This window comes from Alligator mississippiensis, chromosome 9 (genome assembly GCF_030867095.1).
Source record: "Alligator mississippiensis isolate rAllMis1 chromosome 9, rAllMis1, whole genome shotgun sequence".
Classification (NCBI taxonomy): Eukaryota; Metazoa; Chordata; order Crocodylia; family Alligatoridae; genus Alligator; species Alligator mississippiensis.
In genome coordinates, this window is record NC_081832.1 from 69,280,493 (window position 1) to 69,294,791 (window position 14,299).

A 14,299-nucleotide genomic window follows, 5' to 3' on the forward strand; every position below is an offset into this window, starting at 1 on the left:
ATATGAACCCCAGAGAACCCCCACAAAGGTTTTATATGCTAATTAGGCTGCACCCATGTATATGTCACCAATCCTGTGATACTCCAAAAATGTATATGTAGATGAGGTGCAGGGCAACCTAGTCTGGCTTCATCTCATGAAGGGTGGAACCACACTGATCGTATGCAACAGAGGGATTTGGGGTGAACTGTGTGCAATGCCGTGGCTCACCATGACTGTTAAAAAAAAAAAAAAAAAAAAAATCAGTGGTGAGTGGGACTACACTATGGGCACAATCATGTGTCTTATTCAGACAGGCTACACTAACCTGTGCTTGTGGTAGGCTCCCATCAGCATGTTTGCCTAACATGGGTCATGTGTTATATAGTCATGCTCAGTGTTAGCTGCATTTAATCAGCTTCATAGTTTGTTTTCCATTGCTGAGCACATGCTGCTTTTGACAGCAGTATAATGATAGACAACGCATTTAGTGAGCTGTATATGCAATTATAAGATGAGGGGGTTTCCCACCTCCCCACCCCCAAATGCCAACTGGGGGGAAAAAAGCAAACCTCATTTTGTACTTGTGTAAATACTGTAAATTTACAGTAATGTTAATGGTATAATACCAGTATCTTAAGGTTTCTGTTAAGCCAGATAAACCCAGCATCATAACTTAAGCAGTTTCCACAAGTATAAGCATATAGGTGTGAGGGAGATGGAGAGAAAGAAAGGGATAGCCAGCATCCCAAACTTACCACAGTGCCAAGTGGCTCCAAGAGCAGCATGCTGGAAACACCATGACACTTCCAGAGCAGTATGAAGCTCCAGATTAGTAAGAGAAACATCCAGAGCAGTACTTCCAGCCCCAGAGAGGGGCACAGTGGTGGTGGCAGCAGGCAGAAAAGGCAGCAGACTGAGCTGCCCCCAGGCTGGGGGCACCTAGAGGCTGAAGGAAAGCAGCCCACCCAGCCTGAGCAGCAGAGTGCTCAGAGGAGCACCATTCAACAAGCCAGATGACCAGCAGAAGCTGAGCCAGAGACCAGTACATCCAGTCAACCCAGCAACAGCAGGATGAATTTCAGGGCAGAGGGACCCTGGGTGGAGGCAGACTGAACAAAAGGTCCAAGTATGAAGCCAGTACTTTACCCCTGGGACAGTATCATTGTACTTAGGGGTAAGGGAAAGGTCTGGGGTCTACACCCTTACCCAGGCCTCACATTCCACAATGGGACAGGGCAACAGGAGGCTCCAGAGTTTGTGACCAAACCCTAAGAACGAAGGCCAGGGGGTGATAAAGCCCTGCAGAATTGCCAAAGGGATCTTGAGTGGCAGGCTCTGGGGCAGTTAAGAGTACAACTGTAAAAGGATCTCAGGTTGGGAGGAGATTTACAGTTTGTGCCAGTGTAGTGAGCCAGCACTGACTGTTGCTCACGGCATAGAGACTGATATAGGGCCACTGAACCCAAGACTATACTTTAAGGGCTGAGCTAACTAATTGGCAGCCACAGAGGCTCAGTGGGAACAAGGCCACAGTTGGATCAGGGCCGGTTGAGAAGACAACTGCAATAAAGAACGTTTACCTTTAGAGTCATCAGAGACTCCTGACAACATCCATCTGTGTCAGAAACCAGATATGGTTCGGGGGGCGGGTAAGGGGAGATTTGGAGTCCCACAGAGAGAACAGGGGAAGAACCTGCAGCTCTTCTGTTCCCTGCTGCACCGGATCATGCCCACCGAGGCAGGACAGCAGAGTGGGAGCCCGAGCCCGCACCCACCTCCACCCCCTCCCTGAACACAGATCTGGGGGATGCCTGTTTCCCCTGCCCCCCAGAGTGCACACAGCACTGGGGAGCCAGCCCCATTCCACTATGGGGAACTGCCTCCCGTAAATTACATCAAAGTCGTGGCAGACAAGGAATATAACATCAGATAGGCAGACCGAGTGACTAGTCCAGGCGCTACCACATCACCACCAGTAGGGCCGAGATCCCTGGGAAGGGGGTCTCAAACCATATAATATCTACAGTTGGCACAGTAGGTCCCAGCTACACATTACATATATTACACAACTATCTAGTTACACAAATAACTAGTAAATCTCACATCAATTTAGACTGGCCACATGTGCAAAATAATTATCATACAATAACTGGTTAATCGAACGTTAAATATAGACCAGCCACACATGCAAAGTAATCATCACTTGATAAAAATGACAGCTATAAGGAATCAACCAACCACAAAGGTAGTACTTGAAAATCTGTAATAACTCTATAACTGGTTTCTACCCAGCTTTAATTTGAACATGTAGCAGGGCCCTAATATTCATTAAGATGCAACTGTAATGCACTAAGGAGTTATGCCTTGATACAAAGAAATAACCTTATAATCTGATCACAAGTTCATCATTACCAGGGATTTGGATTTTCCGTTTCCCATGGAAAAACGGAGTAAACTACAGATTTTACCTTTTACCAGCAGCAAACACAAATTTCCCATTTTACCGGAGAAGCCAGTGGATTTTGTAGTTTGTGATGAGCCCTCTGCAGGCTGGCAGAGTTCCAGCCTGCAGGGGCCTGGGTGGGAGAGGGAGGAGGGTGGTCAGGCAGGGGGAACCCTGTGCATGTACATGCATGTGGCCCCAGGCAGCCTGGAGAGCAGTTCCCACAAGTAAGTGTAGGGGGTGGGAGGTGGAAATTGAGCCCCCATAGGGAGGTAGGGAATTAGGTAGGGCTGGGACTGGGGCTGCTGCCTAGCCAGGCAGTGCATGGGGCTCAGGGCTACAATGTGCAGCTGCAGGGCCACAGAGGGGAGTGGGATGGGGCTGTGAGCGACTCATCCAGGGAAAAGAGTCACTCCCCACCACTGCACACACTTCCCAGGAGGGGGAGGGGAGCAGGAGGGACCCACACCCCACAGATCTGTGCATGGGGCAGGAACAGACTGTGGGCTCAGGCTCCCACCCTGCTGCCCTACCCACAAGGCCTCCACAGCCAGGTGGGTGTAACCCAGCATGGCAGGGAACAGTGGAGCTGCATGAAGAACCTGCTTGATGCTGTGAGCTCTGAGCTGCCCTGGTGATGCGCTCCCTGTGCACATGGCTGCAGCAGGGGCAGTGGCATGGAGTCACACCCCTTAAAGCTGCCACGTGTGCAGTGGCAAATTGCCAGGACTGCACGAGCTCACAGCAACAAGCAGCATCTCCACGCAGCTCTTCTGTCCCTGCTGCACCGGACCATGCCCACTGGGGCAGGCCAGCAGGGTGGGAGCCCGAGCCCACAGCCTGCACCTACCTCCACCCCCATCCCGAACACAGATCTGGGGGATGCAGGTTTCCCCTGCCCCGCAGAGTGCACACAGCACTGGGGAGCCAGCTCCATTCCCCTTGCCCAAGCCCACACACAGCTCTGGGGGCGCAGGATCCCCCTGCCCCCTGGGGGGTGCATGCTCCCATAGGGAGCCAGCCTCCCCCAGCCAAGTCTGCAGCAGGGAGGAGCTGGGCCCTGCTCTGCTGCAACAGCTGCAGCCTCCTGCCAGGGGCAGGGGGCCATGGAACCGGGTCCCAGGCCTCATAGCCCTGGCAGCTGAGGCCCCCCCTCCAGCAGAGCTTGTGGGGGCAGGGGGCTGTGGGTGGGGGCTGAGGGGCACCAGAAGAGGTGGGGAGGCAGTGGTAGGAACTAGCAGGGCAAGGAGGGTGTGGGGTTGAAATGAGGCACGAGCAGGGCCAGGGAGGTGTGGAGAGGAGTGAGAGGCACCAGCAGGGCCAGGGGGGTGCTGTGGGGGGCCTTTAAATTTTAATAATGGTTTTGGGGATTTTTTTTTTTTTTTAAATCAGAGAATTTGCAATTTTTTAAATGAGAGAAAACCATGATCCCTGATCATTACTCACTATTACTCTTACTGTTTGTTTTCAGAAATCCTTTGCATTTTTCCATTTTACATATAACAAGCCTCAGTTCTGAGGACTGTAATACAACATAGCCTGTGGAGGCAGGGACAAAGTTCCCAGTAATAACCTTAGAAGGCCACTAAAAATGACTAGTGGCTTATTCCCATTTTACAAAAAGGAAAAACTATCATACAGTAGGATTTTTAGATCCTCAGATGAAATCCTTAAATAATGACAAAACAGTCCCTATGATTAATATTGCATATACAGATTAGATTCCTAAGGCAAGTCTACACTGCTTTTGAGCAGCCCCACACCCTATTCACTCACACTCTAAGTGAACTTAACACCAAAAAAAAAAGATAGCTATAGGTTGTCACATAATCAGGTATGCTCAGCACCAATAACAGCAGCTCCATTATATATTTTTGGTGTTTAGCGTCCAGGCTGTTTCGAGGATGGTGCTCACCGCCACAGTTGGCGGCAGCATAGACCTGCCTGTAAACCCTAATTCTACAGTGAGGTTGAAATGAGTGCAGGGCTCTGCCAGCACTGTACCTGCTCCATGACTGAAGGGTTAGATGCTGAACTATTTGAGGCAAGTACTGAATTTTCAGAGGTGTTCATGCAGCATCTAGCAAACTGAGGACTGAGTCCTACAGTAATATGGTGATAATAACACTTCTGTTTTACAGAACACAGACTACAGTTTCTCCACCGTCTGACTCAGCAAATATATTTCTTTAATGTACGGCCTTATTTTTCCTTTACCCCAGTGAAAAAGCTAAAAGCAGAATGAGGCAGAATACATACAAAAGCTGAAATGGCATCTACAGCAGAAGCTGATAAACAGTACCTCTTGGCGCAACCTCCCGGCATCCAAATCAAGTCTTCTGCTCCTGTCTGATTCCATCCATCCCCACGAGGCTGACAGGAAAACCCCAAGCAACATGAGAAATAATGAAAAGCTTCTTGGTTTCATTATTTCAAGCCTATTGAGAACAAGATGACAACAAATCAAACATGATCATTTGAAATAAACCAACAAAAAACCCACCATAGAAACTAGGCAGACATTTCAGTTAACTTACGATGCATATATAGTTAATAATTGTCCATGTCCACATGGCTTAAGTGCTAGAAAACTGAATTCCGATGTATAATCCTATCAAGCTGCAGGCATTTTCTTTGGAAACTTCCATATATAAAAAACGGAGAGTAAATGGTGAAGTGTCAAGAGTCTAGAAGAGAGTGGCACTCAAATCTTTGGTGCTTTTGAAAGCCCCAGATGTCTATGCTCGGTACAATGCCAGTGCTTACAGTGGGGTGACAACAAGCATCTCTATTCTGACAAAACCCTAGTGAAGCTAGTGGTGGTCCACATAAGTGCAGCCATCCTCCAGATGTAATGGTTTGCTACCCGTTGGTAAAAAATAATGTCACTTACCGAATCTCCCTCCTTTCTTTTGAATGAGTACTAACCTAGTTAGTCTGCAATGGCAGATCCCTGCACTACTAACTACTTCCATTAGCTTCACCCAGGCTCTGCATGGGGGCAGGAAGTCTATTTAAAACACAGCCACCACAGAATCAGGGTCTTAATGTAAATGCGTGTGCTTAAGCACTAAGCAAGTTAAATGTTGAGTAAATAGAAAGACTTACATTTTGAAAAGAGTTCAAGAGTAGTTCCCAAACTATAGCCCAATTTCCCTCATGGATCTGTAGTACCCCTTGGAGAGGAGTGTAAACATTTCCATTATATCCCCAAAGAATATTGTGTCTGACAGGTGGTGCTTCCTTTCTCTTCTCCCTGCTCCCCTCCCCTTCTGAAATGGGCAGCAGTTCTCTTCTCAAAATTCACTACCTTTTCAGACATGTGCCTTTAAGTTGGCTTTTGGGAGCCCCTGTCACCTCCAGACTCCCTCCTACCATTATTTTATTGACAGGCCACTGTCAGATTTAAAAACTGGTTCCAGACCCATGAATAAGGGAATTCTCAGGTACAGACAAGGGTCCCAGGACACAAGGTAATCAATACAGAGTGGTATTCTTGTTTGCAGGCATACTTGAAAGTAATGTACATGTCACCTGCTTTAGGAGGGTTTTTTTATTTGATTTTGAAGTTTGAATAAACCCAAAGCAAAATCAGGTGAAATGGAAAGTATGAAACCCATGAATAATTTGGCAATTTCACTGTAAGGTTGGACCAGATTCATTAAAAAAATTAGTCATCCTTAGCACAAAAAGAACCAGTAGCTTTCTATGAAGATGCACTGAACAGTATTTGTGAAAGTCATAAGAGTTCTGGGCTTGGGTGTTCTGTAGCACATATTTTGCACAGATTTCCATAGAAATGACAAAAAATATTTCCATTTGAATCAATGCAAGTTTTGCTCTTAGCTTCCACAAGAGATGCACTTGGTCCTCCTACTGGGTATATTATAAAAGCCTAAGCAAAGCAAAATGATTTGGTTTTCATAGTGAGCAGACAGACCAGTTACTGCTGGGATTGGGAAAAAAAACCCCAACAACATTTATTAACAATGCAACATCTCTGTTAAAAATCAAATCAACCTAGAAGTTGGTGCAAACACCTGGAATGAACTTGGTAGAATTACATCTGGATGTATATGGTATGTGGCTTGTCAGAAAATTAATTCTATAATGTTTTACAATCACTAACTGACTTTTCTTGCTTTATAGTTAGGCAAAGTGTCACTCTCTTGTTTCCCAGGGCATGCCAATTTACAGCAGGGTAGAATTTAGTCCTAAATATTTTGTGTGCTCAAATTTGTATTATTAATAAAACATGCACAGATTATGGTTCTATACACTCAGCAGCACAGTTAAGTCATTGCTGTTTCTCAGTACTATTTTAAACACTGGGAATTGAGAGAGATTTAACCAAAGTCACTATATCAATATGCTACAAGTACAACATTACATTATAAACCAGTCTTGCACAGCAATACAATTCCCTACATTTTTATAGAGGTATTGTGCATCATTTGTTGATACCATCACAGAAACGATAACAATTTAATTTTGCAGTTCTGGAGAGCTTTGACTTATCTGTTGTTTGGAGTTATGACTCCAGAGCACAAACATCAGAGAACTAGCCAAGCCAAAGTATAATTAGTAAATAACTCCTAGGAAACACAATGATATTTGGATTAGGTTGCATGTCATAGTTGCATATAACATTAATGAAACTGTGCAGCAATTGCCATTCTGCTAATAATCCCAATACATATTTTAGTGTAATTTGTACAGCTAATATCCTTCTTAATTCAATTTATAGATTGCTCTATTTTTATTGCACAGTGCCTGACAATATTTTAATTAGCTTTACTTTTAAACAGTGAAGTTTATATTAATGCTCAGTGTAGATCTGAATGGGCTAAGCCAGATACTACTCATATACTAGAAATATAAACTATAAAATAAGTTCTGTGATCCTTAATAATGCACAATTCTGATTTCAAGTTTACAGGTCCTACCATGTTCTCAGTGGTATCGTCTTCCACTGAGTTGGTTCATGTAAGGATTGATTTAGTTTAATAGGATCTGACTAGATCCTTGCAGAATCTGGCTTCTAATTATAATAGACTGCATCTTAAATCACACTCAATGAAAACTAACGTAATTACGATTCAAAATCCACCAAGTTCTTATGAAGGACTCCTTTTTATTTTATTGTACATGGGCACAGGCTCATCGTTGTCAAAGTTTTGCTAATAGTTCTCTCCTCGCTAAAGAGAGATGAAAGCTTGAACCTGCTCACATGGGCAGTTTTTGCTCAGGTGAGCAGGAGTTTGAAGGCTTGAGCCCAGCACAAGTGTACTGTTTTGCACAAAAGGAGCAACTATTGAACAATGTCCTTGGGCAAACATTAGGAAACTCTGAAGAATCACAAAAACCTGCCAAACACCTCTTCTTAGCAAACTTCACATGAGCAAGAAACAAAAACAAAAGGAAAAGAAAAAAGAAAGACCAATTCTAAAATACTAGATAACCAAGTCTAAGTTTTCAGTAAATCTGATTTTTAGTATGCTTAAAATTAACCACCAACTTAATTCTTGGGCTACCTGCATTGACTTCAGAGGAATTACATGGGGGAAGCTTGCCCTAACAGTTTACATCAAAGTATATGTCCCATAAATGCTGCCAGAATAAAAACAGTTTAAGAATATCCCTTCTTAACAAATATATTAGCTCATGTGTAGGCTAATAGAGCATCAGACCCTAGTTATTGTAGTATAAACTGAATAGAAAGAAAACCTGAAGTGTACAGAAGCTAATAATATGGTCCATGGTCTAAAGCCTTCCCTCTGCCCACCCCATTAAAAACACAGGGGTCACCTTGAAAAAATACTTGCCAGTCATATTTTCTATTTAACCAAGGAGAAAGGCAAATTGTTTAAACAGGATGACTACTACTACTTTGACATATATGCCAAACAGTAAAACAATTAGATGTCTACATTAATCCAACTACCTTTTCCGCCCAATCACGGAATTGTTTTTAAAATTATTTTTCATTATTGTAATAGAATTAAGAACATTTTTCCAATAGAAGTTATTATTTTTGTTTAAGTTTCTAGACTGGTGTCTCCAAAAAGACCAAACATAATAAATATCATGAAATCCTATATCTTTCCTATTACAGTTCTTCTAAGAGGAAATTTTTAGGACAATATACAGTAGTGTAAACTGGCTCCATTGAGATGATAAACTGATCTGAGTTCAATTTTCTTTTAGCTTCATAAGTAATGAGTACTCCATCATCTGCAAAATCATTTAGGTGGTTGTACTTTTTGTAGATCACTAGTAAACCTATAAAATGAATCAGGAAAAATCAGTTAAAGCTAATCTTTCAGCAAACTATAATGAAGTTAAATTATATTTCAAATTATCTATCTACACTATTGCTGATTAATACTTTATATTTTGATGAATGAGGTGCCTAATTAGTATCAAGTGTAATATGTAAATATATGTAATATACTCTACTTCAGGCAAAGAGCATTTTGTACAGGTTGTCAATAATAGCTTAATATTTTGAGAACTATTTATTTTGACCTATCCTGCCTTGCTCAGTTTTGCCAGGTATTAAGTGCTCCTAGAGAGATCCTAGAAATCTTATATTCATCTGTTTGAATGAGAGTGAAGCCCTCATAACCTTGTTGTTTCTTTAATTATTGCACCCTTTGCAAATTGACCTTTCCATAAGGTTATTTTCACGGGGGTTTTTTAAGTTATGCTCAGAGAAGTGTTTTCCCCACAACATCCTCCCCCTGCCCCTCATTATGCCACAAAACTGGCTAGTTAGAAAGTCATAAAGGAAAAAACTGTTGCACCATCCTAAATATTTCAGAAAGGGCAAAGTAGGAGAGGAGCCAGGTATTTTATTAAGTCAGTATTATCCAATGCCAGTTGCAGGGTAAGAGTAGCAAGTGATGAATGCAAAGATCACAGGCTGAAGGCCATCTTCAAGTGAAAGACTAATGGGCAGCTCCAGATTATTACTTTCCCTCCCAAAGTAACTGAAGTCCATAATATTTAAGTAGAGTCCCTCTGCCTGGTGCATCACACAGATATTGCCTGTAGTTCAGGGCAATGACATATTATCATCAAATCACCTTTTGCAGATAGCTTAATGGATCATAGCAGTGGCTGGGGGTGAGGGGGTGAAATTAAATGCATTTTACACACATTTCAGGGGTGTTGATTGTAGCTGTGGTGGTCTAAGGATGTAAGCAGACAAGAGTCTTTGGATAAATCTGGTCTCTTTTATTAGACCAACTCAAATAGTTGGAAAAAATCTTTTTTGCAAGCTTTTGGGTACAAACACCTTTTTTCTGGCAGAGGGAGCATCTGCACACATTTAGAAGACCAGCAAACAAGCAGAGAGATTTAAAAAAAACTTTGGCTTTTTACTACTGTTTTGATGGTTATACATTTTTCCCTACCATCAACTTTTGTCTCTGTTTTTAGAGTAGGCAAAAACTGGTATCCTCCTTGCTGTTTAGTGGAAACTGTTACTGGTGCTCCCGCAGCTGAAATTAATTCAAAACAGAGGTACTCTGGCCTATACCAGATATATGCAAAAATAATTGCACCCATTCAACCAGCCACTCTGGGCACGGATGACTAGATAACTAACTACTGTGAAATGTTAGACACAACCCGACTCATACTTGTGTCTGTGCGTTTGTCTGCTCAGGTTCCCGAAAGATAATTATGTATGTGCCAGCAAATCAAGTGTACCATTGGCATTGTTCTTTTGCGGCGCAGCAAATGGAGCCCTAAAAGGACCCGGCTCCCCTCAAGGAGCGGGGCTGAGCTGGGGAGATGGGCTCTTCAGCTACCCCGGGGGGAACTTTTTGGGTGCTGTCTGAAAAGGACTTGGCCTGGAACAAGGTTGAGCCTGGAGCCAGAAGAGCAGCAGAAGCGACACCTAGGGGGCAAGGAGAGGAAAGCAAGGAGCGCAGGGGAGGCATTTCAGGACCGGAGCTGTGGACAGCGCATCCCCTCCGCGCTCCTGCCCCGAGCTGCCCCCGCGGGGGCGCAGAGCCATTGCTCAGGGTCTGAAGCAATCGCCCCTTCCTCCCTCTTTCCAAACTCTGTGCATCACATGGAGGAGGAAAACACGACCCACGCATCTCCCCGGGGGCTTCTCCCCGTCGGAAGGGGAGCAAGGCAGAGACTGGGACGCAACTTCCCCTGGGACGCACCAGCCTGCGCCTGTGGCATCAGTCGGGGGTGGGGGTAGGGAGGGAGTGGAAATCAGCGACCAGCTGCCCCAGTCCCGGCCCTTTGCAAACAGAAGCAGGTGATAAATGAGCTCCGCTTCGGCCGTTTGGGGGGAACGGAGGGAGGTCCACAGCTGCCCGCCGCAGGCCGGGGCTGCACGACCCAGGCTCTGCCCGGAGTTCAAACAAACTCCCGGCCTCCAAAGTGGCCCTGGTTATCCCAGCACGGAAGCAGACACCTGTTAGACACGCCTGCCCTTTGGGGGGGAGCGGGGACAAGTGCTAGCATCACGAGTCTGCTGCTAATAAATCGGATTGGGGGCTCCAGTGTGGACCTGGGGGGAAGGGCGCAAGGGAGTGTTGAGCCAGGTTTCCCAGCCAAATGGGCTCCCAAAATGGGGGGTGGGGGGGAACCCAAGGCTGAAGGCAGCAGATCTTGGAGCTGATACGCAAAGCCCAAGCCTTCTCTCAGTGCACAGGCTCCTGGCTCCTAAATCCCTCCGGCTGGCTGCATAGGGATGCGTCCAGGGTGGGGGAGCGGACCTGGCAGGTTTCCCCGAGCCCCGCTGCTTTGTGCCGAGGCGACTGCAAAATTAATTTTGCATCTCTCCCTCCGTCTCTCCCGCACACACGCAGACACCCGGCAGCGCTCCCCCCCCCCCCCGCCACCGCTGCAAGCAGCCGGGCTGCCGCCTGCTCCAGCTCCTGCTACCTGGCACATTGAAAAAAAAAAAAGTCTGGCTACTAAACTGAGGTTTGCATCAGGGTCACCTGAGAAGAGGGAAAGAGCGATCCCCGTGCCCTGAGCTCCCCAAAGGGGCCAGGGAGCTCCTGAAGAAGGGGCAGGGGAGAGAGCCATTGCACCGCAGGGTATTTTTATAAGCAGCGCTTCGGGCTTTGCTGGTTTGGCCGGTGGAGAAGCCAGCGCTCCCTGCTCATCGCAGCTCTGCTGCCTCTGCAGTTACTGTAACACGTTCAAACTTGTAAACATGATCAGGAGCAAGGGCACAACCAGGGGGAGAAACGTCTGGATAAGCAGCTTTTGCACACGCACACACATAAATGAAGTGTCAGAAGCTATAGCGGCTGCTCATCTTTCTCCCCGCACAGCCTCCGGTGTTGCTTCCCCCAAGCCCACGATCAAGACCCGCCTAAGGACCGCGGGGAGAGCTCGCCACCTCTCCGGGGAGCCGGCGGCACTGCAGCCCCGCCAGGTCTCCGGAGACAGCCCCGGGCTCAGCAATCCCGGGTCTAGGACGCTGGGTCAGGACTAAAGTCTGGCGTCTCCGGAGCTGCTGCTCCTTCCCCCGCTCCCGCCGCAGCCCTTCCCCTGCATCCAGGAGCACAAATCGCCCGGTGCATCCTCGGCTCCCATCTGTTAAGTGAATGTTGCAAACTCTTGTCACTCATCATTAAGTGAGTCTGATTTAATGCCACCGCGATCAGCACGCACCCTGCGAGCCTGCATGTGGCTTGAAACTAGAAGGAAATGAAGAGCATTGCAAAAAAAAAAATCACAGCATTCATACATTAACCTTGCTCTGGGGAGAGGGGATAAAAAAGACTATCCATCTACCCCCCACCTCCACCTCCCGCCCCCACCCCTGGCTTGTCTCCTGTTACTTACCTGTAGTATCCCAGGGGCAGAAAGTGAGCACAGTTTAAAGCATGTAGCAACTGGAAGAAGAAGAAGAAGAAAAAAAAGATGTCAGACTTTTTGGTGGGGGTTTGGGGTTGTTTTTTGGCTTTGGGGGTTTAAAAACAAAAAGCACGAAAGCTCTTTATGGGGAAAGGAGGAGAGAGAAGTCTGCAGGAGCGCCGGGGGAAGAGGGGAGGCGATCATGAAAGGCTGGACACTGAAGGAGGGGAGAAAGAAAAAAAAAAATCATGGGAAATTAAAAAAAAAAAAAAAAAACAACCCAAGAGCACAACAACACAGTCGTGGGGGAGGTTTCAGTCGCAATCCAGGAGCTATGAGGTGTAAACGCGGCTTGCTGAATCCTGCCCTATTTCTGCTGTCTGGACCAGGGCTGCCTGACGTCACCGGATCATTTGCATATTCTACCCAATAGCTGACACCTGTGCGGCTCGGAGCAGAGCTGGGAGGAGTGAGTCCCAGACACCCAGATGAGCTCTCCCTCTCCAGGAGGGGCAGGTAGGGTGAGGAAGGGCAGGGACGAGGGGCTTGCAGAGCTGCAGCTCCAGCTAGACAGGGGATTTGTCAGCAGCATAGTAGCAATTACCAGAGTGAGATGCTGCTGTTTTTCTAGGTGTGGGTAAAGGTAAATGCCCATCCTCCAGCTGTCTCCTCCTCCTCATCACTAGTGAAGCTCAAGGGCAGGGCTTGGAACCAGGACAGCCGAAGTGACCTTCAGCAAACCACTTCCCCCTCTCTGTGCCTCAATTTTCCTTCCTGTAAAGTGGGGGTAATCCCATTCCTTTCAGTGCCCTCAGGCTTGATTCACTGCTGCTCGCAAAGCACATGGACACAGTGCTAAAAAGGGGCTGGTAATAAAGTTTGCAATGCCCATGTGCCTCAATTTTCCTACCTGTAAAGTGGGGGTAATCCCATTCCTTTCAATGCCCTCAGGCTTGATTCACTGCTGCTTGCGAAGCAATGGACACAGTGCTAAAAAGGGGCTGGTAATAAAGTTTGCAATGCCCATGTGCCTCAGTTTTCCTACCTGTAAAGTGGGGGTAATCCCATTCCTTTTAGTGCCCTCAGGCTTGATTCACTGCTGCTTGCAAAGCACATGGACACAATGCTAAAAAAGGGCTGGTAATAAAGTTTGACACCTCAGTAACCACCGTCACGTTGCTATCCCCTGCTGGTTGAAAAGTCATGTCATTCAAGCTGGTATGTTCATGGTGGACTTAAGTGTGCATTCCCTGCATCTTGTGGCCCTTTAGACCATGTCAATGGGTCTGTAAGACACTGGTGCAATCAAATTAGCACACCCACTTTGCCCTAGTCTAAATAAACTACACAAAGTGCAGAGCCAAGGCAAATCAGCCTCCTGAGACAAAAATGCCCTTTTCACATCCAGTTTTGAGTCAAGAAATGACTCGAGACAAACTCTGGGGTTAAACTATGGGGACCAAGTTGTGAGTGGCTGCTTTTAATCTCAGTTCATCAGGAGGGCATTTTTATGACCTTTGATTAGCTTAGCCAGAGCAATGAGGATTGCGGTAAAGGGTTGCTTGGCAGGCAAGCGGCAGGAGTTAAGCAAACAAGCACCAAGGACAAAATGCATTGAGAGATTGATTTGTCTGCTCACCAAAAGTAATAAGCTTCTATGTAGAGCATTTCCTGAGATCTCAAAGCATGTCAAAACGGTCATTACCTTATCTTCAATTCACCGATGAACAAACAGATCATATGGTGAAGCCAGGGTCAGAACCTAACCTGAACTTCAGTTTTCAAATCCCATCTAAGTGACTGGGCAAAGCACAGAAGTAACTTTAATTAGTTCATTGGTATTAGGTTCCCCATAGTTTAGCTTCAGACTGATTTTGGCTGCTGTGTAAGGGTACCATTGTTCCTCTACTTGGTTTCCAAAGCAAGTCCCCATTGACACAGCTCCAGATTCAAGATTACAAATTTTAAGGTCTACAAGATAAGAAATAATACTGAGTTAGTGGGATTAGGAAGACCAACAGCTGCATTGCTTAA

The 14,299-nt window shown here is 46.0% G+C and overlaps 1 protein-coding gene across 1 annotated transcript in view; it reads right to left on the reverse strand.

Annotated features, from left to right (window-relative positions):
- The window catches only part of FSTL4 (follistatin like 4), a 535,417-nt gene extending 522,791 nt beyond the window's left edge, over positions 1–12,626 (reverse strand). Inside the window, exons 1-3 of the mRNA XM_059712862.1 lie at positions 12,546–12,626; positions 12,254–12,303; positions 4,728–4,863 (exon numbers count right to left, since the gene is read on the reverse strand). Coding sequence (XP_059568845.1) covers positions 4,728–4,853 — 126 coding nt within the window. The 5' untranslated portion in view covers positions 4,854–4,863; positions 12,254–12,303; positions 12,546–12,626. The remainder of the gene's footprint in view (positions 1–4,727; positions 4,864–12,253; positions 12,304–12,545) is intronic.
- Between the last annotated feature and the right edge of the window lie 1,673 nt (positions 12,627–14,299).